Source organism: Rhagoletis pomonella, unplaced genomic scaffold (assembly GCF_013731165.1).
Source record: "Rhagoletis pomonella isolate Grant_MI unplaced genomic scaffold, Rhpom_1.0 Rhpom_scaffold_00002, whole genome shotgun sequence".
NCBI lineage: Eukaryota > Metazoa > Arthropoda > Insecta > Diptera > Tephritidae > Rhagoletis > Rhagoletis pomonella.
The window spans coordinates 61,797,572-61,822,115 of record NW_023458556.1 but is presented as its reverse complement, the minus strand read 5'-3'; the positions used below and the strand labels follow the sequence as shown (position 1 = coordinate 61,822,115).

The window sequence follows — 24,544 nt, the reverse complement described above, 5'->3', positions numbered from 1 at the left end:
GGAACTGAAACAAGCAAAAGAGTACTGAACATTGTGTTAGTAGTTCTTTTTTTAACCGACTTCCAAAAAAGGAGGAGGTTATCAGTTCGTCGGAATATTTTTTTTTTTTTTTTTTTTTTGATGTATGTTACCGCATAACTTTGGACCACGTCAACCGATTTCGATTTGCATCGGAAAGCTAGTGTCTCAGAGGTGGTCCCATACTAATCTGGTTAAGATCCGATCAGCGGATCATGAGATATATATATATATTTTTTTTTTTATATGAGAGTTGAAGTCGGTTTTTTTTTGCTAAAAATTACTTGTTTCGTGAAGATTGTTAAAAAGTTCTTAAAAATATATGAGTGCAAAACTGTAACATCTGCCTTTATTTACATTTTTGTCTGCTGGTTTTTTTATTGTTGTTGCATTGACTTCAAATCATTATGAGAGAGGGAGTAGGGATGTACCAACAAGAATATACAACAAAAGTATGAAAGTCGTTAGAACTTGGAAAGATAGCGATGGCTGAAGTAAAAAGTGTTACACCATGTTACAGTTTTGCCCGTCACTGTAGTTAACTTCCGAATGTAAGCTAACTTCTCAGTGTGAAAACGGCACTTAGTATCATGTTTTTTTCTTACAATAGTTATAAAATAAAATTTCATTGCGTAAAAAGCTTACGCATATCCTATTTTCCATTGGTTGTCTCTGTTAAATACACATTGGGTAAAAAAATTAGAAATCTTAAATTAATCAATACACATAAGAAAAATGGTAACATTTTTGATGACAACTTATATATTTACGTATATACATACATATATTTCATGTAATTAAAATTAACATATGCTAACCATATTCTATGATTTTGAAATCTGAGCTCATTGAAATTCCTACACTACAGAGCCGCCAAAAGGTTTTTTTCACGATTCAATGCTAAAAACAAAGGAAGAATCAATTTTTTATTATGCAACATTACTCTATGCCACTGAAGGGATGTTCGATGCCTGTATTATACCTCTTTTAGTCATTTATTGAAAAAAGTTGTAACTAAAGCCAGCCTAAACACCTTTCGTTATAGCCAATAATGCTATATTAGATCCTACGAATCTAACTTGTTGGCGCGTACTAGCGATTCAGTGCCATTTTCATTTGATATATATATCAAGGGGAATTTTTATAAGGTGGCGACGAAAACCTGAGAGGGACTTCCGAACTTCGACCGCTGAAGAGCGGAGAAGCGATAAAACAGACTGCGGGGACAAGAGAATACACCCGCACCTGAAACCGCTCCGTCGAAGAACGAATAATCATGGAAACAAAATAGCGGAGAATCTCGCCAGCTGAAAATCGGACAACTTTCATCTCAGCAGACATCTGACACCGCAGGATAAGCAAAATCCAAGCTATTGTGAAGCCTCAGGGGAATCCGAACGACGGCCTTGTCTATGAATTACCGTGCATTATCACTGAACAAAAAGTTTCTTCTAACAGCGGTCGTCCCTCGGAAGGCAATAGCAAACATCCGAGTGTATTTCTGCCATGACAAAGTATCTCATAAAATACCTTTCCTTTCGGAGGCGGCGTAAAACTGTAGGTCCCTCTATTTGTGTAAGAACGCCAAGATAGGCACCCCCACAAATTAAATAAAACGTTCGGGCAAACACTTTCCAACGGTGTAAGCGCCAAAATAATAATATTATTATAGATTCAGCAGTGTTATGATGAAACCATGGAGGAGGAAACTTTCTGGCAGCACCGTTTCTGCATCGGATGTAATAGACAAAACCCAGCCCGCAACAAATCGAGAATGAAAATGCAGAGCCGGCTGGGAGCAACATCACTCCCTGTGAAGATAGCAAGTAGCCAGCAGCCGTCCCTTCATGTATGATGGAGCTTATGGAGGGCATAACAATGTACAAGTTTGAGATAGACAGCAGAATTGAGGGCGTTTTTGGGAGAATGTTCGACTCGGAATTTAAAACAGATTTTTAATAAGATAATATGGGATCTCTTGCAAATAAGCCCTAAAGCATACATATTGCTTAAGGATATTATTGAGTATAACGGGCATTCATCTTCGCAACAGCCAGGATTTATATGGATGCACAAAAGTTAATAGCAAGGTTGAGTCACCGCTAGAATTTATCCTAAGCAACGACTTAATTATATGGAATGCCGGGCGTAGACCAGTATTTATCGGTACAACCGTACTCGCAATTGAGAGTACATTCGAAGTCATCACTGTCAAATCACAGGTACTTACTAATGGAATAGAGTGCATAAGGGAAGTTAAACGACTGTGTATATAGCCTTAACGAGACCATTATACGTACATATCGCCGTTAATATCCATCATTCTTACCTGACAGTAAGATTCACAAAACCTCACTGAACCAGCTAATTACCTTCTAGCCTGTGTCTCTTTTGTATAATAGTAGCTTTCGACAATATCCCGCACGAGGCGGTATGTCTGAACTATATAATCGAGGTGTTCAGTCACCTTCCCGCCTGGTTCTACAATAATAGATTGGCGCTTACATATATGTTAGTGTTTGGCCGGCTTCTCCTCCGATTTGTGGCGTGCACCTTCATGTTGTTACACAAAGGGGAGGGATCTGTAGTTTTACGCCGACTCCGAGCGGCGATTGTATTTTTACAGGCTGTTTCTCATGTCAGAAATACACTCGGAGGTTTGCCATTGCCTGCCGAAGGGCGACCGCTGTTAAGAAAGAACTTTTTTCTATATTTCTTTCCGATATTGGTTTGACCAGGGCTTGGGCCCAGGCCCTGCGGGGTGATAGCGCGCACTGCTAACCACTAAACCAGAGCAGCCGCTGTGTTATCAGAATAATCCCAGAAAAACAGCCATCTTTCCTTTGGTAAAAGGAAGAACCCGGGAATGAAAACTGTAGCTATGGATGGCATAGAAGTCGGCGGTGCCTCAGAATTTAGATATTTTGACATCGTACTCAACGCCAAACTGGATAATTGTAAAACCCATGTAAACCTATTGACCGGTGGCTTGAGTTTGGAGAGCCAACATAGCGACTAACAGACTTTCACTCTATGCATCACAGGTGCAATGTGCTTCTGCCCTGCGGCGGCAATGGACGTTATTCTAGAGCACATAATCATAGAGCAGTATCAAGAATTTGAGAGATATATCTCGGGTCATCAAGGCTTGAGCCAAAACATCTACATACGATGCCATCAAACAACCTATTGCATCAAACCACCTGGTCGCAGTGTATACCTAAACAAATACTATATATACATACATCTGCACATCTATCTTATCATGTGATTACCAGAAAAAGGAAAATAAAATTGTGTTAATAAAACTTGTATAACCAGAACCTTGAGATTTTAATATGTTTTCACTTGCTGGATAAACTATTTTGATTAGTTCCTAAGTTTTAAAACCATGATCTAATAAAAATAACCAAACTATTTGAATGTTTAGATTAATAAATTACAAATCTGGTATAAATCACGGCTAAGAAACTGTTAATCCTGCTATCCTTATTAAATAATTGATTTTATAATTCAATTAAAAGCTAGATCTATACCTATTCAGAATACATACCATTGAGTACATTGTGATAGATCGACTCCAGTCAATGCTTTACATGTACGTATGGCCGTACGAATTAATACGGCAGGATCCTTGTCAGGGTTTTCACCATCCAGCGATGGACTCCACGGGCCACCAATGGCCATTGGCTCGTTTCTTCCTCTGGTACCTACGAGGAAACTAATTAAACGAGATGGATGCACTGCATTCTGTTCGTTATCATTTTCGTCATCTTCCAAGCATTTCTGATAAAGTTCGGCTATTGGGGGACAAGCTAAAAGCATCACTTTAGCCGAGTATCTGTGGTCGGCATCAGACGGTTCTAGTACATCGTTGTTTTGCTCGAATGGAGAATCAACTATGCGATGCATTACATGGAATTGACATGGACGTCGTAATGAAAAAGAATTTTCCGGCGTGAAAACTTTAGGCCACAAAATTTTGCAGTGAAAAAAGTCAGATGGGATATACATTGTTTCATAACGTTGACGTAACTCTTGAACATCAGCCGAATTGCTGGAAGGTAAATTTTTAAAAACAGTTAAAACTCAGAACAAAAATGTATAATATTAATATATTTCAGACTTACTAAGGTAATATATTTTTTGGTATCTGAATCATATACCGACGAATTGCACGTGTACGTCGCCCCTTTGCAGGCGGACGATGTGGACTTCGTTCAGCGCGCTCAGGACGCCCTCCACGATCAGGACGTTCTGCACGTTCAGAACGCTCTCCACGCTCAGGACGTTCTTCTCGCTCAGTACGTTCCCCGCGCTCCTTGTCGCGTTCCTTTTCCCGTTCCCGGTCGCGTTCGCGTTCACGTTCACGTTCTCGCTCTCGTTCCCGTTCGCGCTCCCTTCGCTCCAACGCAAGATCTGATTTGCTATCAGGGCGCGCACGGTCACGATCTCTATCATGAGGCCGCCCAATGGATGCAATGGCGCGTTCCCGACTACGTTCATTATCCTCACGACGACGTTTGCGTTCTCTTTCATCCTATTTAAGGATTTTTTAAAGCTTTGTAAGAATACTAGATTTGTATTTCTAAATTTCATAAACTTACATCTTCTCTGTCCCTCGAGCGAATATTACGGTCCCGCTCACGTCGTTCTCGCTCACGTTCATTTCGCGAGTTAGAGCGATCGCCTCGCAAAGGAGAAGAACGTCTTGGTGAGCCATGACGTTGTTGTTGCAGTTGCATTTGAGCAAGTTGATATTCGTTGGGTGGTGGAACTGCATTATAACCACTACCACTTCTGCCGCTACTTACTCCTGCCATTAATGATGGCAATTGCTGAGTTTGATGAGATATGCTGCTCCTTTGGGATTTAAGTGACAGTATTGATTAATTTTATTTTATATATGTATTTTTTTTTGTGGTTCTCTTACCCCATTAATTGAATTAAAGTTGCATTCCACTTAAATTGGCCAGTGGTGGAATAAGTGGCTTCGAATATAACCCTATCCCCCAACTTCGGGATGACGCCCTTACACGCATTACGGTAGAAAAAAACTTCGTCGTTTATAAGTCCGCATTCATTATTGATTTTAGTTATGGTGCCAATAGAATTGGTCATGGTTTGGCCTCCACTATTAGGTTGTTGAAATGCAACGGGATTCAAAGTAGCCGATCTTTGCTGAGGGTAGGCTACGGAGGGTGCTACCGAGCCGCCTTGCGAGAAAATGGCCGAGTGACCAAAGGCAGATTGCGAAGCCGCGTGTTGCTGCATAAACATTGCGGTCGGACTTGCGCCTTGATAAAATCCAGTCTTTCGCTGTTGCCAAGGCTGGTTCTGCTGACCACCAAAAGACATTTTTTTTTGTTTTAGGATATTAAGATTTCCACAAAATGTTAAAATTTTTCTCCAGAACAAATTTTCACGTCTACACACTTTTCAGGCAATGCTGGTTTTTTCAACTGTCAAGTGTAGGGATGCAAACGATGCATCGATATTTTTGAAACATCGATTATATCGGTTCAAAATTTGATGTTTACAATTTCCCAAAATGGCTAAATTGACGATACATCGATGCCAGTTTCAGCGATGCTTTAACATCGAATTATGCTCCTAAAATTTTTTGACAGGCCATGCATTTTAATATTTATTCTTTTGAAAGGAACATTCAGAAATTCCGAGTTTACTCTTATCTTTCGATATTAAAAATGCTTACTTAGTCATTAAAAAAGGATCGGGATCCCGTTGAAATTTCAACGAAATTGTGCCTTGGAACTTTAGGCTCAGCGAACTTAGGACGGCATGCATATCTATTTTACTTATAGGGAAGGAATGGTAAATAAATAAACCAATATTTGAATTACAGAGAGTTGGTATTGAAAAGTATTAAGTTTTCCTAACAAATTTCGAAACATCGGAAACCATCGATGTTTTTCTGGCGATATATTTGAGCATCGATGTTAATCTTTCGGATGCATCGAAACATCGATGTATCGATGTTACTCCCCAAAATTTGCATATCTAGTCAATTGGCGCGATTGGCAGGGTTGTTTTAGCCAACCACACTGTTGCACTTACAAATCAATTTATAATGCCTAGTTCACAATGATGACAAAAGAGCGTGGATATACAGTGCCAGCTATTTTAATAGCACTTCTTTTGATACAAGCTATCGACAGTTTCCTTTGTTTAATTAACACGTTCGCTGCCGCCATTCAAAACAAAAACTGTTGACCAATGTTATTTCTCTAGACATTGAATAAGTTTTAAAATAGCGCAGAGAGATTATGCCAAAAAACACAAAAGGTATCGGCGTACTGTAACTTATGGGACGGAAATCCAGATTTGTCCAGAGCGTTTCGATAAAACACAATAAATTTTTGTATTACGTTCCACTTACTTCTTATTTTTTTTATTTTTATAATTATAAGACTTAAGAGCGACCATAACCTGTTTTGTTTTCAATTGTTTTATGATTTCCATACGGTACAATTTTTTTAAATAAAAATATCGATAAAACGGAAGATATGGGAATTTAAGATCATCAATACAAAATCTTATCGCAATCAAAGTTTGATCAATTCAAACAGTTGGTATAAGAAAAGACAGATGGAAAGGCACCTATATTCGCTTTTGTGAAGTCATCTGTTATACAGAACATATTCTATCATATCTATTATTAATTGATTGATGATTTCTCCAAAAAACGTACATTAATTTAGAACAGCGGCCTTCATCTAAAGTGTTAAACTGCTGATAAACTTAATTAAATTATAAATATATCATTTTTATAAATGAACTGTCAAACTTTGCATGTTTTTGCAAATTTTATCATTTTATCAAACGGTTTTGGTCGATAAATGTATAAATTTAAGCAAAATTCGACCCTTGCACGTTGCGACGGGGCCGGTCTCACTACGAACACATAAAAAGCAAATGAACCCAATCGACGAGGTAAGAATGTAACATAACTGGCGATATAAATTAAATAATACACATTTTTATGTGATATTTACCACGGTACGTTCATGAAAGAATGCGGATAAACTAATAAATGGCCGGTTGTTCAATGTGTGGTTATCACTACCACTACACTATCGACTTTTTCGACATAATGCATATAACATTCGATATATTCGATATAACATCGATAAAGCAGTCAGTGTACTTAACCGGAGCTTCTACCTCCGATTTGTGTTAGTCAGACATTGAACCATTGGCCCTAAGCGATTTATCCTTTATCCCTTTAGATGAAAACCCCTAATGTCTTCTCTACATTATTAAAAGTGTGATGTATTACAAGAACCGTATAAATCCAATTTTCAAACTTTTTACAAAGGCCGCATTTTTTTTATTCATTCTGAACGTTTGATATAAACTTGTTTGTTTACTTATTCTTTAGAACGTTCCTGATGATATGTTAACGTATATTTCATTCTGCATTCTGTTTATTCCGGCTGTGAAATGGGATTATCCGGAATGTATAAACTGTTGATAAGTGAACTGTCAAACTTTGTATGGAAATCTATTTAAGCAAAGTTCATAACTTTATCAAACGATTTAGGTCGATAATTGTATACATTTCTGCGAAATTCCACCCATCTGAATGAGGTAAGTATGAAGCGTAGCTGGCGTTCAAAATTGGGATGTGCTGCGTTTATTTGGAGACCGAACCATACCCCCTTATTCTAGAACCCGAATTTTCGTAATTCATAATTCGTAGCTACGCTACGAAAAACGAAAAATCCACATGCTGCAACCCTTGCGGAAACATGTGCAGCATTGCCAGCTATCTGTTGTTTTTCGAAGATAGCTGAATGCATTATTATTATTGCATCATGATTGATTTACATCTTTTATTTCGCCTCCGACACAGAATTGTTTTCGTACAAAATTACGCAAAAAAAGCTTACTCGTTCGTTTTTAGGCATGTCATTGTTACGAATTTCGAAAGTTCGAAAATACGATTCGGATTGCAGCATACTATTTCTACGATTCGTAGTAAAATCCGAATACGAAAGAGTTGCAGAATAGGAGTGGTAGATTTTACCAATACTAGAGCAATTAAATGAGAATTGGAAAGATATCTTATGTCCAGACATTAATATCATTTCAATCTTTTAATTCCTAATCTGTATCAAATTCTTGATTGGTTTTTTGAGATTTTGCATAAGTGAAAACATCGCAAAAAAAAATATAGAAAAAAGGTTTTTTCTTAACAGCGGTCGTCCCTCGGCAGGCAATGGCAAACCTCCGAGTGTATTTCTGTCATGAAAAACAGCTTCTCATAAAAATACAACCAACAGGAAAACAGCTGATCAAAAACAGCTGGTTGGCATTTACGCAAATCACAAAATTGAATTTGATGGTTTGGAAGTTAAAAATAACAAAATGCAACTAATTAAACTTGTAAGAAATAAGTAGTTATTTGTTTAATCAATAAACTGTGTCAGTATAACACTTTGTGATGACTTTTCGAACGTTTTAAATATTACACTTTTGAATGTAAACAAAAATTATACCAGCTGTTCGTCTAAAAGTGTGTTTGCATTGTTCAACTTTGCGTTCAACATTTGCGTTCAACTCAGCGCAGGGTTGCACGAAAAAAAAGTAGAATGGCTAAAAATATCAAAATATGAAAAAATATCAAAATATTCGCCATAAAAAGGTGTTTGCATTGTTCAACTTTGCATTCAACTTTTGGTTGAATGGCCTTTCAACTAATCGCTTTCAACAAAGTTGGTCGCCAGCCAACATTTAGCCATTCAACTTTTTTTCGTGCAACCCTGCGTTGAGTTGAACGCAATTGTTGAACGCAAAGTTGAATAATGCACACACTGCTTAACTTGCAAGTTTCTGCAAATTTTCTGTTCGCGTACTATTTGGGATATTTTTCTCTTGTGAGAGAACAGATAACGTTTCGCCGGAATTTGGCAGTTGGTTGGTTTTTACTGGAGATTTTAAACGAACGCACCTATAGTCAGAGCATACGCGTCTTGGCACACATGCCACTGTTGACAGTTACAAGTTTGAAAAAGTAGACGGGGAATCACTCTTGCAAACAAGCACCACTTTTAGGGATGCAAACGATGCATCGAGGTTTTCAAAACATCGATGTTTCGTCCAAAAATATCGATGTTAACATCGCGGCTTTTTCTAAAAATTCAGATAAAAAAGCTCAAAATTAAGATAAAAGTGTGTTGAGTTTTTCAAAGTTTTGTATAAAGTTAAGGTTTGTAGCGGATATGAGAATCTAGTTCTTTCGAGTTTTAAAAATATTTTAGGCTACATTTTATTTCGTGTAGTAGATGAGAAATTAAAAGATCGGTAAAACATCGATGTATCGTTTTTATAACCGATGTTTTTTAACATCGTTTCAAACATCGATGTTTTTAAGAGCGATGTTGCATCCCTAGCCACTTAGGACTGAGTAGGCAGTTGAGAAGTAAAATCCTCTCTCATTTTACAAAGATCACGTTCTATAAGTTAATAGGCATGGGTAATACAGCGCTGCGCGGCGCAATTGCGTTAACACCGTAGCTGGAGTTGAGGCACCAATACCAATATATGAAAAGCGCCCGCGCCGTTAACAACAAGAAACACATGAGACACACACAATTAGCCTTAGTTCTTTGAAAAATTACACGTACTTTGTTTTTGTTTTTGAGTGGTGAGAACGCCAGAAACATATGTATATTGGCATATATAAAGCTTTACTCAAGGATGATGAAAGTATCGTGGCATTTACTACATTCCTAGCAGCTAAATTCGGTTGGCGGTACAGGCGCTGCTCAGCGAAAATTAAAGAAATAATAGACATAACACCACTGTATTGCGTTTGACACTGTATGACGATGGGTGCTGTGGTGACACTCACATGGCGCCGTGTTCAAATCAGTACACTGTGCTATTGCGCTGAGTTGGTTCACTGAAACCCCAGGCGGCGCCGGCATTATTGAGCTAGCGCCATATAAATTGCGCTATTACCCATGGCTATAAGTTACTCCTCATGCCTGTGCTCGTGTATGGCATGGAGGCATGGACAATGAAAACATCTGATAAATCGAGTCTTGGAGTTTCCGAGAGAAAGATTCTGCGAAAGACTTACGGACCTTTACGCGTTGGCGATGGCGAATATTGCAGATGATTTATCGATGAGCGATATAGACGTAGTGCAGCGAATACCAGGTGTAAAAGGACTTGGCTTTACTTGGCATTTCCAATTGGTGTCAGTTGGTACAGAAGAGAAATGTCTGGCGTGCTGTTTTTAGCTCGGCCAAAATCGCCTAGGCGGTTACCGCGCCTATAAAGAAGAAGAAGAAGTCTTGAGTGCTGGGCAGGAAGGAAGTGGTGAATCAATTCCACTTCTACCCCATACCGACAACTCCTGCAAGGGTAGTTTGTTGGTATACACTATCGATGGAGCATTGCTGCTATAGCACAGAGTCTTGTGATGATGCCGGTAAGAGCCCTTACTGCAGATTTGTTGAGCGTCAATAAGGATCTTGAGATATCGATTCATAGGCCATTTGAAACGGCTGTGGTGTGTTCTTCAATCCCCATTAGTATAAAATAAATCGGTGGTAGTAGTAAGCTACCCGCTTCGGTACGCCGCATTTTCGAGCGGTGTCTATTCATCTCAATTTCAGTAAAGCCAGCGATGCACGGCATCTCCTTTTAACTTTACTACCTTGGAACCTAATGTTTCCAATGTCGCCTGGCTGTCAACGAATGTAGTGACAGTCCTTGATAGAGACTTACTATCGCGTGTTGGTCAAGCCACCTTCTCTATGGCAAATATCTCCTCCGCCTGAAAGACACTGCAGTTATCAGATAGTCGATGTGATTGCCTTATCTGAAGGTCCTTTGAGTACAGACCCGATCCAACCCCATTTTTCATCTTTAAGTCATTTGATACGGCTGTGGTGTGTTCTACAATCCCCCCTAATAGATAATAAATAGGTGGTAATAGTAAGCTCTCCGCTCGGTAAACTGCATTTTCGAACCGTATCTATCCATGATATTTTTATAACGAAAATTATATTTTCATTAAACAGAAGCTACACCACTGGTAATCGTGTAAGAGTTCACCTGTAAATAAATATTTCATAAAGTTTATATATGCGGGATGCAAGTTGACTGTATCGTGCTCGTTCCTTAAGCTTGGAAAATGTATACTCGAGACGCTCTTGATCATGGGAGAGCACTTTTGAGTTTCTTTCTATTGATTGCAGAGTGGCGTTGTTAGATAAAAATATTTAACTTTTTAGTTTGACTTGATAGGATAATTTTTTCTGCTTGTAGGCTGTTTAACACAACGGTATGTCATTTATAGGAGTTGGAAATCAAATAAAGAGATTACAGGAAAAAAATCTGATTCAGCTGTTTTCACAGGGTGCCAAAAAAATGTTTACACTCATGAAACATCCTCACAGTGTGTTCAAAACCGCTTGAACAAATTGAACTGTTTTTGTGATTCGGTCTAATGTACATACATACATATACCCCATACATGATTCAATAATTATTGAATCATGGCATAAACCCAGTTCGTTTGTTTTCACTAACACTTTTTACATACGAGTTTACAATTAAATTTATACATTTTTCTTTGACATATAAATTTAAAAAGTGAATTTATTGCATACAATTATTTCGAATCGCATAAAAAATTCTTAGTAATGAACTCACCGCTTGGATCATATCAATATGGCGGCCGCCCCGTAAAAACAAGTAAACATAAATTTTGTGTGTAATACACGCATTAATCCAAATACTAAATGAAATTTTTAATAGCGGAAAATCAGGAAAAAACTCTGCTCGAACAAATTGCATTTGTGTGCTCATTTCTAATATTTTTGGCATTCTTTCCACTTTCATTACTTGTCTGTTTGGCTGTGATGATGGAATTCAAACGCGCAGTTGTATTCCGATTGGGGCGTTTAAGGTGAGCTTTGAGTAGCGATGAAAAGCATAATTGGCTTAGTTTATTTGAGGCAGTTATGACGATCAGAGAGAGATTTTACTCTGTGCGTGTCCATGTAAAACACAGTTAGACACTTCAGAGCGGTGGAGGGCATCAGCTTACCCGCGGGCAAAGATCTTTCAAGCTTCCTATACTAAATGTATACCAGTGATGCTCAAAACAGCGGGCGGAACTCTTCAAATCTCTGTAGATTTTATAGGACACGCACAGAGTAAAAGCTTTTGAAAGAGCTTTGCCCGTGGGCAGGCCGGTGCTACCCCAGCGCTTCGGAGATGCGAGCTCCAAAGCTTTTATATAAGCTATATGTACAATTTTCATGCGGTTGGTATTTTACATAGACGAGAGTCGAGTAAAAACTCTCTTCGCACATTACTGATATAAGATCTATAGAACGAAAAACCTCCTTCCGCGGGATTCGTTGTTGTCGCGACTGATTTAAGTACAAGTACATACATATGTATGCATTTATCTATATTCACACAAATTTATGTCATTAATCTGCAGGAAAGGTGGTCCACGAGGTCCGGGAATATTTTTCATTTTACCTTGCATAGATGAATACCAAAGTGTTGATTTGCGTACGGTGTCATTTGATGTGCCGCCACAGGAAGTACTTACAAAGGATTCAGTGACAGTATCACTTGATGCCGTTATCTACTACAGAATACAGGATCCCTTGCGAGCGGTAATACAAATAGCGAATGTTGAGGCCTCTACTAGGCTATTAGCGCAAACGACCTTACGAAATGTTGCGGGCACAAAAATGTTGATGGAGCTTTTGGCTGATAAAGACGCCATTTCGCAAGCTATTGAGAAGATATTGGATGAAGCAACTGATCCTTGGGGCGTGAAAGTAGAACTCGTTGAAATGTAAACAGATTACTAAGTGTTGATCGAATACTTATTCACTGGATATATTTAAATGTATTAACGAAATAACTTTTTGTTTGTTTAATTCCGATTCATGTTTATTATTAGAAAAGACGTGCGACTACCGTTATCTCTACAGCGTGCTATGGCCGCCGAAGCAGAGGCCACTCGTGAGGCCAAAGCGAAAATAGTTGCAGCGGAAGGTGAATTTAACGCTGCGCAAACCCTGAAGCAGGCATCAGATGTTATCGGAAAAAATCCTATTGCACTGCAGGTATAGTATGTACATATGTAGATAAAACATAAATAATTGCCAACTCAGGCCCATTCTGCGCGTTGTTGCACATTTTGTAACCGGAAAATTTGATTACCAAATTTTGTGACCACTTCTTGTAATCGAAATTCTAGGTACGGAACATTGTTAAGGCTGTCAATACCTCTGATCCAACACTTTTCGTGTAAAATCCTGTAAAAATGTTAAATAGCAAAAAGTGAAGAAGTGAAGTGAAGAGAAAAAAAGTGAGAGTAAAAAGTGAGTAACAACCAAAAAGTACGGAAACAAAAACGCATTTTTCTTGTAAAAACGTCAACCAGCTTATTACTTGACACTATTCATGATTTTACCAGAAGAAAACGTTTGGGTACTGCATTCTCTACACAACTTTCCAGAAACCGCTCTCATTTACAGGATTTTGGAGTACGGGATAATTTTTCCTGTAACTTCCTGCAAGCTCGTGTAAAATCCTGTAAGTACATGGAGTACTGGATCAGAGCTAATATATTCAGCGATTCCACCAATTATAAGAGTGCACAGAATGCGAAATGAGGTTTAAAAATGGGTGGTAACTTTATTAATCGGTTACAAAATGTTTGTTACCAGCATACAAGAGACCTTTTACAAGTGTTTTCTGCGCGGGTAACACAAATTTTTTCGGCGGTAACTAAAGTTCCTGTTTTAATTTTTGTTAATCAAAATTAAAAATTTTTCGGTTACAAAATGCTCGGTAACGTTGAGAACAGGCCGGTTAAAGAAAGCTGGGTTATTACTATATTTTGATTTACTTTGTCCAGTTAAGATATTTGCAAACCATGAATACGATAGCCGCTGAACGCAATACAACAATTATATTTCCGTTTCCAATTGATATGATGGATGTTTGAAACTAAAATTATGTGCTGTGATGAGATGAAATATGGTGTAAAATAAATCGGTACAGAATGGTGTTATTTGATATGATGCGGTGTGATTTGAAATGATATCATATAATTCACTTCCGTGTAAATTGTTTCAACTAAATTTTTTTTTTAAACATATGTATATTCATCCTCTTTTTAAACGGAATTCGGTTTCCACAAACCCGCATTCAAATTTCACTTGTAGGTGTTTTGGTGCAACTGCATTTGTGAATTTGAACTGAAACGCCTCCGCAAAAAAAATATTTATCTTTGGATCGGACCAATTTTCACTTGGTAAATTTTGTATGAGCAGCGTGAGGTTATTCTTAATTGAAAATCGTTTTGTTGCATTAAAGCAATTAATTAAAATAATTTAATTAATTAATTAATTTGTTAAAAAAAATTTATGTCAACTTATTGTAAACCTGTCATAGATATCGTGCTGCGATTAATCCTGGTAGCTAAACTAGTTCCTACATATCGCACACCGTCTTCAAAAGAGTCACAACTAAAAATTTGGTATTTTTGAAATTATGCGCTAGAAATGTACACAGAGCTTTTATTTACCTTTCAGCAAAAGCTGAAGCAAACTTTGTTATAATTTGTTAAAAAAACCTAAGGTAAAGTCGTCCTTGCCCATATGATTAACATGTGCTACAAAATAGTTTTTCGCATTTTCTGACGAACGTATTATTTTGAGTTGTGACTCTTTTGAAGACGGTGTGCGATATGTATAAAGTTGGTACTATTTTTGACTTCGCACTTTTGAAGAAGTTGCTTAACTCGATGAGTTTCAATAACATTTAACGCCGCTGTGTGTGCATTTTTTGATATTTGCGAATCTAGAATAATTAACTCAAGGGTACTAATCAAAGCGAATTTATACAGGGTGATAGCAAGAATGCAAAAACAACAACCACATGTACTTTTTATTACGGGTAGGCATGTGCCGGATAGAGATTCTGCCAAATAACCGGATTCCGGATACCATGTAAAAAATAAGAGCCCGATTCGGATATCCGATTGGATAATAAATTTCATAAAATTGTTATATTCGAGTTTTTTTTTTATCGATATACATACTTATGGCCAGATTATCTGCTTTTTCGAGCTTAACTATCCAATGTGTAATTAAGGTGTTCTTACACGATTTGTATTTGCGTGTGTACATGCAAAGTTTTTACATATGGAAATGCCAACATATCGTGTAAAGGTAAATTAGATTAGTTTCTGTACAAAGCAGATGCAGGTACATACGAAATATAAATTTTTCTGTATTCATCTGACACACAGATAGAATCATCTGAGTTTAGTTTATTTCGTTTTCAAAGAACGTGTTTTTAAATAGTTAAATAAAGACTGTGAATTTGACAGACATACGCAATTACATATGTATTGAAAAAGCCATATTTACAGATGCAAATACATATCGTGTAAGAACACCTTTAACAATACAAAATTTCTCCTCTGAAATCCAAGTAAAAAAATAATCCTGTATTAAAAAGATACAACCCGGATTTATAGAATATTTTTGGTAAAGAGCGGAGAAACGTCAAGGAAAACAGATAAACAAAGATGAACGCCGCTAAGAAAAGTGCATGGTTGATGTAGTTTTATTTTAAAAAGTGATGAGAATCTAACTATTATCAGGATTTGGCAAATTGCACTAAATCGAAATTTTCACTACCACTACGTCTTTAGTCACTAAATGCACAAGCACAATAAACATCTTATACATACATATATCAATTATTTTTTGCCTCCTTCCACTTTCAATTCACATTTTTTACTTTTTAGATTATTCTCACTTTTTGTGTATTCTTTAGTTTCCGTTAATTTAAATTCAGTTGAGTTTGACACTTTTCAAGATTTTGCCAGCAAAAATTCTTCTGACTAAATCTTTTTACTTCGGAATGAAGAGAGTCACTCTCACTGAGTCTTGCTCTCTCATTTTTGCTGTCATTTTCGAGTTAAGGAACGCTTTTTGGACTAAATTTGACTACTTCGGGCTTTTTCGGGCTATTTCTGGGAGATGAGGAACGCAACTAGTGATAGTGAAATTGAATTTTCAGTGTCACTACCTGGTTAGCGGTAAAGGAAGAACGAAAATTTCGCTTTGACTAACTAATTACACCAGTTTACAAATTTAGGAAAATTTGGCGATCTATGATTTTAATAACAATTTCCTTACAACAGGTTTGTTCAAAAATTTATAGCCACTAGCTATGTTGAAATGCATTTCCACTAAGTGCATAGTGGTACTAAAACCAACTTGTCACTACGACTATGCACGTAGTGGTAATGCAATTCAAATTTCAGTACCACAAGGTGCTCTGTGGTAGTGAAAAAAATGTTCCCTACTACTGTATAGTTAGTGGTAGTGACAAATTTTTTCCACTACCACTATGCACTTAGTGCTAATGCATTTGAAATTTCACTACCACTGCACGAATAGTGGCAATGCTATTATCAGTGCATTACAAATTTAATGCATCGTGCCCAACCCTGACCATTATGCATGCTTACATATCGTCCCGCTTCCCGTATGAAGAAGGCCAAACTTTGGTGAAAACTTTTATTAAAGAGCAAGCTCAAATTTTTGGAAATATAAGTAAAGTAGCCTTCATATTGATATCCTTGCCGAACTCACATGCTTTAGTTGAGCGCGTTTTATCCGTAGTGAATTCAACAAAAACCAATATTCGAAATGGTATGAGGCATGAAAGCCTTAATTCAATAGTTCGAATTAGAGATGGGCACGGGCCTAAATTTTCAGGCCCGGCCCGGCACGAGTGCAAAATCAACTTTCAAAAACACGCACAAGCCCGCAGGTTAAGAATTTTAGTGGGGCCCGGCCCGGCCCGGCACGACGGGACACGCCCAAGCCCGGAAATAAAGAGCCAACTTTTATTGTAGATTTTTGTAATATATTTTCTGGAAAGTAGAAAAAGTGGAAGGTATTTTATGTACAGATATGTATTGAAACAAAACTACTAAGTATCATATATTTTCTATTGGTTTCCAAATATTTCTTTTTTTGCTTTTCTCTTATCAAAAGAGTTTTAAATATGTACTTTTTTTTTGTATAAAAACAAAAGCTCATCTAAATTTTTAGTATTAGCAACGGGCTTTTTCGTGCCTTTTCATGCTTTTATGAAATTTTACTGAACGCCCAGGCCCGCACGAGTTCGCGCTGACAGTAAATATTCCGGCCCGTACCCGCGGGCTTACGCAGGGGACCGTCGGGCCCCGGCCTAAAGGCCGGCCCGTGCCCATCTCTAGTTCGAATAAAGTGTTATTTGAAGGCTAATAGTTTCTGCTGCAAAACGTTTACTGTTTGATACGGTATGTTTTCAAGGTTGAATAGCTGAATATATGACAACAACAGAAATGTAAATGATTCAGACACTATAGGTGATTTTGAAGAAATTGTGAAAATATGTAGCTGATCTCGCCTTATTATAGATTTTTATTTTATTTTTAGCGCCGAGCTCTTAAAAGCGGATTTTGCGATTAATCAATTAATGGGAGTTATAATAAATTTAATAATTGCGCAGTCCTATTGCAAAATGGGTTGAAACAAATATTTTTAAAAAGTATGCGTAAGTAAGAAAATTGTTTGTACATCATTATTATATGAGTGATTTGTGTTATTTATTATTACCCTCTAAAGGTATTATATTCGTTTTTGGTTTTAAAAACTATATTATTGCCAAATCTCATTTTTAAAATAAAAGATTTGTTAAGTCGATTTCATGAATTTTATTAAATAAAAATAAATCTTGATTTTTGGTGATTTTTTTTTTTTCAGAAATTGCGCTTTTTTCTTAACAATCTGGACACCCTGGTTGAGACTGTCTGATGCCCAAAATGACTTTATAATTAAAACTTTTGCTGTTTTTTATATTAAAAGAAATATAACTTGATCCTTTTTACTTTACATTGATCTCTTTTGTGAAGTTCGGGAGAAAATTTAGTCCTTTTTTGATACACTTACATATATAAAATACATAAAATAAGCTGCATTTTTTTGTAAGCGAGCGACAAAAGAACGCTCAACTCGGGTAAAATTTCCTTTTAGCTACTTAAGCTGGTAGCTGGCAATAAACATGTGATTAGTTCAACGGGATTTAGACATAAAAAACAATTGAAATTAGTAATTATGCGAGGTATTTGCGTAATATATATACTTATTTAAAATATAAATCGTGTATGTATATACGAAAACAAAAATTTCCCTCTCCACTTTCTCATTAACAATTCACAATAGAGCAGTTTTTCCACTTAACAACACTCCTCTTCGGGTCGCGTATTTTTTAACGACCTGGCTGAACTCGGATAAATAGCCGAGTTTGTGTTGTTGCTTAGCGTGTATTTCGTCATTTAAGCGAGTGTTCTTTTGTTGCTCGGTTGCAAAAGAATGGACCTATAGAAGCGCATGTGAAATATATTGAATAAACAATATTTTTGAGTTTTATGGACCTGAAAGTCGTTATATTATTAAGTTCAAACATCAAATGCATAAGTTTAATAATATGTATAAAATTTAATTTACTTCTATTTTTAAAACAATAGTGTGTCAACATAAATGCCACCCGTTGCACTAAACAATCTTTTTGAGTTTACTGGGGAAGGTGGTTCGCAGAGATTAAATTATGGTTAGTACTCTAGGGTTAAGTTGGATGTAAAATATGAATCTGTTTGCATATGTACAGGTTTTAGATTCTACTGTTTTACGTCACGTTAACGTGCATTATAACCATTTGCATTCATTTCACATACGATAGAATACAATAGATGATTAGGTGACAGCTCACACCGTTCCGTCACTTCCATTATAACCCGGTCCTAAGAATCCGTACATATAAATGTATGCAAACTTGCTTTTACGTTGTCTTGCTATTTCATTGCCTCAGACATCCTAGAAATTTACAAGCAGTAAAAGAAAACTTCAAATCGTAGAATTCAATCAAATTCCTCTAATAAACATTTAAATTTTATTTTGTAAGGCAAAATTTTCCGTTAATTAAATATGAGTCGTCAGAGAAGAGAGATCCGCTATTTCGCAACAAGTGAGATGATACTTACATATATGCCAATATACACAATTGAAAGGTCATCTATCGATTTGCAGGCGAGAATCAGAAACCTAGCTATATTGAACAGGCCATTGTATTTTCAAGCCTATTGCTGGTTGTATTAACATTTCCGATATCAATTTTCTTATGTTTGATTGTGATGTCAGAATATCAAAGGGCAGTTATATTTAGATGCGGTCGTCTAAGGTGCGTATTGTATTGTATGCTGCATATTTATGTACATACATACATACTTATATATCTATGCCATCGTTGTAGATGTGGCGGAGCACGCGGCCCGGGTCTTGTATTTCGAATTCCATGTATCGATTATTGTGTGAGAGTTGATTTGCGAACGATATCATATGATGTACCAGCGCAGGAAATTCTGACAAAAGATCACGTGACCATCAGCCTTGACGCTGCTGTTTATTATAGAATTTTTGATCCATTGCTGGCGGTTATACAAGTGGAAAATGTTCATTTCGCTACTAGAATGCTGGCACAGGCGACACTACGTAATATAGCAGGCCAAAAGCATGTTTTGGAACTGATGTCCGAAAAAGATGCGGTTTCGATGGCTATGGCAGCGATCTTGAAAAGCGCTACATCACCTTGGGGAGTGTATGTGGAGCGTGTTGAGATGTAAGTATGTATGTACATGCATAAATGTGTACAGAAACAAGGAAAAATGTTATCAGCTTGGCAAGGATTGAGAAGACGAGAAAGCATGGTTAATTCTTTATTTTGGAATATCCTTAAATAATGTCACCTCCACTTGTTCGCATGGAGACTACCGACAATCAGTTGCTTAGCTCTTCAAGCCGAGCTTTAATTAACAAAACTAGCTGTTGGTACATTTCCCCCTATCCAGTGATGCCAATAGTAGGGAAAAGAGGCTACATGTTGGGAAATTCAGCCTTAAATATGCGATGTAGGGAAAAAAGGACAGACTTATTATATTAACTTAAAGGTAGGGAATTTCAAAATTCTGAATTTGTCTATTTTTTCACAAAATTGTTTGCTGTATTATAAACGATTACTGTCGTAGGTGCCGCGATTAGGAGGAAATCGAAAGCGTGGAGCATTACCTATGCCACTGTCCCGCTTTGGCAAGGGCTCGTCGACGCTCGCTCCTCCGCTATTCCATTGAGTATCTGGCTGAACGACTCGGCCAGTATCTACGATTTGTGCGCTATTTCTGAGGAGGGAGGAGGAGGGACGCTAGGAGTCTCTAATATGGCATCACAATGGGCCCATGGCGGCGTAAGTGTGCTCTTTTCCTGTACGGAATGTGGGCAGCCAGGATAACCTAACCTAACCTGACCTAACGAATGTTAGCAAGTTAAATCTTCATCTGTGCTTGAATACACCCACGGAACAGCAAGACTTAAAATATGTACTTTGTCTGCGTTTTTATTCATCTACATTTTTCCACAGCGAGGTACAATTTACGCGGTTATATTAGTGCGATTCATAAAACGTCGGAAAGTGGCATTTTTGGCGGAATGGCAAACTTTCGAAAAAAGTTGTATGAACGACCTATCGCAACTCCGGATTGCAAATGTAATTTTTTTTTTTAAATGCAGCGCGTTAGAGAAAACTAAAACTTTTACAATTATGGCCCCTATATGGTTCACACATCAACTTAGTTGAGTTGTGTCTGAGACAACTCAATTATTTATTGCTATTACCATTCACAACTGTTTTCAGCAGAGACATAACTATTATAAGAGAAAATAATAAAAGTCAATCAATAATCATTATATAAAGATAAATATTTTTCGAGTCGTCTATAACTATTATTCAAGGAGATACATATTTTTAAGTCTCCAAGGGCTTTTATTTTAAGACTTATATTATAAAAAATTTTTCATAATAATTATCATTGAGATACATATTTTTAAGTCTTCAAAGACTTTCATTTTAAAACTTACATGTATTATAATAAGTCTTTTCATAATAATTATGAGCGCAAAAAAAGTCTTAAAAGGCGGGACTTGTTCAAGAGCATTTCAAGATTAGTTGGTGGCCAGTTCGGGGCTAGGTGGGGACCAGTTCGGGACTAGTTTTGGACAAATTGGGGCTTGGTTTGGAACCCGTTCGGGACTATATAGAAAATTTGTTCGCACTCATAATTATTATCAAAAGACTTTTATAATTCTTACGAAAATTTGGATGTCTTTTTTACAACTCCACCATGAAATAATTATTATTCTGGGTCTCTGGTCTTCAGTTGACTGTAGCCATTGAAAAAGTCGGCAATTCGATATAAATTTTTATATTTTATTAAGATTATGTTATTTGAATTATATTAAAATAATTCTGAAACCAGTTACCAATTATGTTTTACCGATGAGCCCGAAAATGCTGGTGCAAAACAACTGACTTGTTCAAAGTTGAGTTGAGTTGTGTCCCACAATACCAATTTACAACTTACAACTCAACTATCTTCAAAGTTGTGGATCATAATAGGGGTGTTCATTTCCATGTCTTGTAGGGAAAAATTATATTTGCGTAGGAAAAAGTAGTAAGAAAACTTTTTTTTAACCACATCTTTAATTTTAACGCCGTAAACATATCGCTTTTCACGTTTTAGGATTGCTAAATTCTTGCTAGCACAAATGTAGTCATTTTCAAAATTTTAGAAACCCAACACTTTTGAGAGAAATTATTAAAATCAACTGAATTACACTTCCAGTAAGGATGTACGCTTGCCATTAAACTTGCAGCGAGCTATGGCTGCTGAAGCTGAGGCAATACGAGAGGCGAAAGCAAAAGTAGTTTCCGCTGATGGTGAACTTAGCGCTTCCAAAGCTCTAAAAGCAGCTGCCGATGTTATAGCTTCGAATCCAGTAGCGCTTCAGGTACATGCATACTTTGCACAGTTAAATCTTATCTTAAGTGCTTATGTTGCTTATCTTTAAACTGTCTTATGCAGCTGCGTTATTTGCAAACTTTAAGTCTTATTTCCGGTGATCAAAATAAGAATATCATATTTCCGTTTCCTGTGAATTTAATAAAACAACTGGTGCTGGGCTCCCAGGCAAGCACGTCTAAGAAAACACTTACAAGGGAATTGCCGGAAGAAGGGGATTTGTGTACAGGTCGGTTATTTAATTTATTGTTTAGCTTAACAATTGATTTAGAAAAAAATTCTAACAGAAACATGCTGTGGCAGGAAAAGCGAATTGCGAATATTATGCGAGTGAGGCAATGAAAAGGTCTATGAAATTGGAGAAATTACCAACTCAAGTAATTAAATTTGTATGTAAACTTTATTTTAAAATTATAATGACTTTGTTTGTTATAACTAAAGGATGTGTTTAATGTGCACACAACCATGTACCCCAATATTCATTAGATAACATGATATTTAGATAAGTTTTAATAAATGTCTTAAAATAGATTGTAGGTGATCCCGTTAAATTGTTTAAAAATAATAATTAAATCTTTTGGGTAATTTACAAATATGTATAAAAAGTTGTTTGTAAGGAGAATACATTATAATTTGTAGCCCTATTTTTAAACATTTGCAATGGTTGCCAATAAATTTTCGTATATTTCAATGCCTTTCAAATAAGTTTCTACCTTCAGGAACTCGTCATGATCGTGAAGTAGAATTGGTGTATTTGCCATTGGTGAGAAATTTAAAGCGGGAATGCCCAATTCACGCAAATAGCGAACGTCTGTGACACCCGGTAGCACTGCGTGGCGAAGCTTCAAGCCCCTGAAAAGAAAAGAAATTATATGCTTCACGCTTTGAGCTCGACTAATAAAAATGACTTAGCAAACTTAATTTATACAGTTTTTCCATTGTTGTTTTGAATCCAACCCAAAATGGATTTGTGTCGCTTATGTCAAAAGTTGTCGCAATCTTCTTGTCCTTCGTCTTAAAATTAATATCTATATCGCCTCCTGCCTCTTCGCACCAAGTTCGAAGCTGTAAAATATAATGATATTTAGATAAAATAAAGCATTACATATACATACAATGTATTTTGTAGTCACATAACATCACTTGCCTGTTTTTCCAAACCTTCTAGATCTGCGTTGATACCTAAACGTAAGTCAAAAGTAGCTTCAATTACTGGTGGCACCACATTCGACTGAACGCCACCCTTTACTACAGTCAAGTTTAAGGTATTCACATCACCGAGACTGCAAGCGGGATTACTTTTTAATTTCTGTTCTGCCTGCCGCCTTAAGTCCATCATTTTATTGAGAATATATTCCAATTTTTCACCCGCAGTGTTTTTGTGCAGCAGCGATCCATGTCCAGCAGGTCCATGTATAATGAATTGAACGTCTGGGGGAAAATGATGAAGTTTATACATATTTATACGATTGTGTTCGCTTTAAGTTTTCTGCTTTTGCTTACACCAAATAGTCTTTTCTGCATAGTAGGCAGTATATTCATCATTTGTATTTGCCACGCCTTCATCTAAGCAAAGGCCTACATTAAAATTTCGAAAATCATCTGTTGTTACGAAACTTTTCATTCCAAGCACGCCGCTAATTTCCTCATCTGTGTTTATAGAATATGGATATTAAAGCAATAAATTCTTATTGTTGGCTTAATGAAGTCGGCGCATAGTTTGAAGCAATACAATCAGTCCATTCGGCTATCTTAGGCACGGCCGAGACAATTTCGATAGCCATACCGAGTACCAACTACGAGTATTATATATTACCGTCGCTCACTTTCGATAACAAATAAAAACATGTGATACCAATTGGACAGGATTTGTAGAGCAGACCCCAGCATATGCCTAACGCCATAAACTTTTATACAGATCGCGCTAAACACGAAGGTATAGTCGATGAGAGGTTTACTGCTATGAGCTCAGGGTAAATACATGCATACATACTAGGGTGCCCATTGAAAATGTTTTTTTTTTGGAAATTTCAAGACCTAATTTTATAGATCTTTTAAAAGTAGTTTAGAGGTCGCGACCTGCCGATTTGGGTCAGAAAACACCATTATGTAGATTTATGAGTTTTTGAATGACTACTTTTGATTCGATTTCAAAGATCAAATATGATCTAAGAAGAGGATAGCTGCGGGCGGGAATCTTTTAACTCATTGCTGGCCAAGGAATATCTGGTCTTAGCCCTCTGGCACATAAGAAATCGGTTAAATGAGCTTTGAGTGTAATCGGTTAAGTCATTTGATTTTTGATTTCTACATAAAAGTGCATTCGATTGAACAACGAGAGGCAGAAATAAGAACGGCCAAATGTGTGTAGTTGTAGTTGGAAGATACATAAGTATGTATGAGCTGTGTGAAGCATAATCGCGCCAATGTTTCTCGAACAATGTTTATCTATGCAGTTGAATTTAAAGTAGGCATAACTGAGCTTTAAGGGCCTCCCTGCGGATAAAGACATTAAGGGCCGGTTGCTCAAAGCCTGGT

The 24,544-nt window shown here is 36.9% G+C and overlaps 4 protein-coding genes across 4 annotated transcripts in view; 2 read left to right on the top strand and 2 right to left on the bottom strand.

The window, feature by feature from the left end:
• The window catches only part of LOC118754137 (cell division cycle and apoptosis regulator protein 1-like), a 9,224-nt gene extending 3,732 nt beyond the window's left edge, over positions 1-5,492 (bottom strand). The window contains 4 exon segments of the mRNA XM_036489001.1: positions 3,568-4,075; positions 4,149-4,558; positions 4,626-4,881; positions 4,952-5,492. Of these exon segments, the coding sequence (XP_036344894.1) occupies positions 3,568-4,075; positions 4,149-4,558; positions 4,626-4,881; positions 4,952-5,376 (1,599 nt within the window). The 5' untranslated portion in view covers positions 5,377-5,492.
• A 5,352-nt stretch (positions 5,493-10,844) lies between these two features.
• On the top strand, positions 10,845-14,035 carry LOC118733927 (erythrocyte band 7 integral membrane protein-like). Its single transcript, XM_036463565.1, has 5 exons — positions 10,845-11,751; positions 11,815-11,965; positions 12,509-12,874; positions 12,983-13,148; positions 13,946-14,035. Exons 1-5 carry the CDS (start codon positions 11,700-11,702, stop codon positions 14,033-14,035), a joined length of 825 nt encoding a protein of 274 aa, XP_036319458.1. The 5' UTR covers positions 10,845-11,699.
• Positions 14,036-19,082: 5,047 nt separating this feature from the next.
• Positions 19,083-22,348, top strand: LOC118754128 (band 7 protein AGAP004871-like). The gene is made up of 4 exons (XM_036488992.1): positions 19,083-19,122; positions 19,185-19,773; positions 21,830-21,995; positions 22,070-22,348. Exons 1-4 carry the CDS (start codon positions 19,083-19,085, stop codon positions 22,346-22,348), a joined length of 1,074 nt encoding a protein of 357 aa, XP_036344885.1.
• A 39-nt stretch (positions 22,349-22,387) lies between these two features.
• Positions 22,388-24,544, bottom strand: part of LOC118733925 (aminoacylase-1-like) — a 5,067-nt gene continuing 2,910 nt past the window's right edge. Inside the window, exons 3-6 of the mRNA XM_036463564.1 lie at positions 23,510-23,656; positions 23,154-23,437; positions 22,935-23,071; positions 22,388-22,858 (exon numbers count right to left, since the gene is read on the bottom strand). Coding sequence (XP_036319457.1) covers positions 22,654-22,858; positions 22,935-23,071; positions 23,154-23,437; positions 23,510-23,656 — 773 coding nt within the window. The 3' untranslated portion in view covers positions 22,388-22,653. The remainder of the gene's footprint in view (positions 22,859-22,934; positions 23,072-23,153; positions 23,438-23,509; positions 23,657-24,544) is intronic.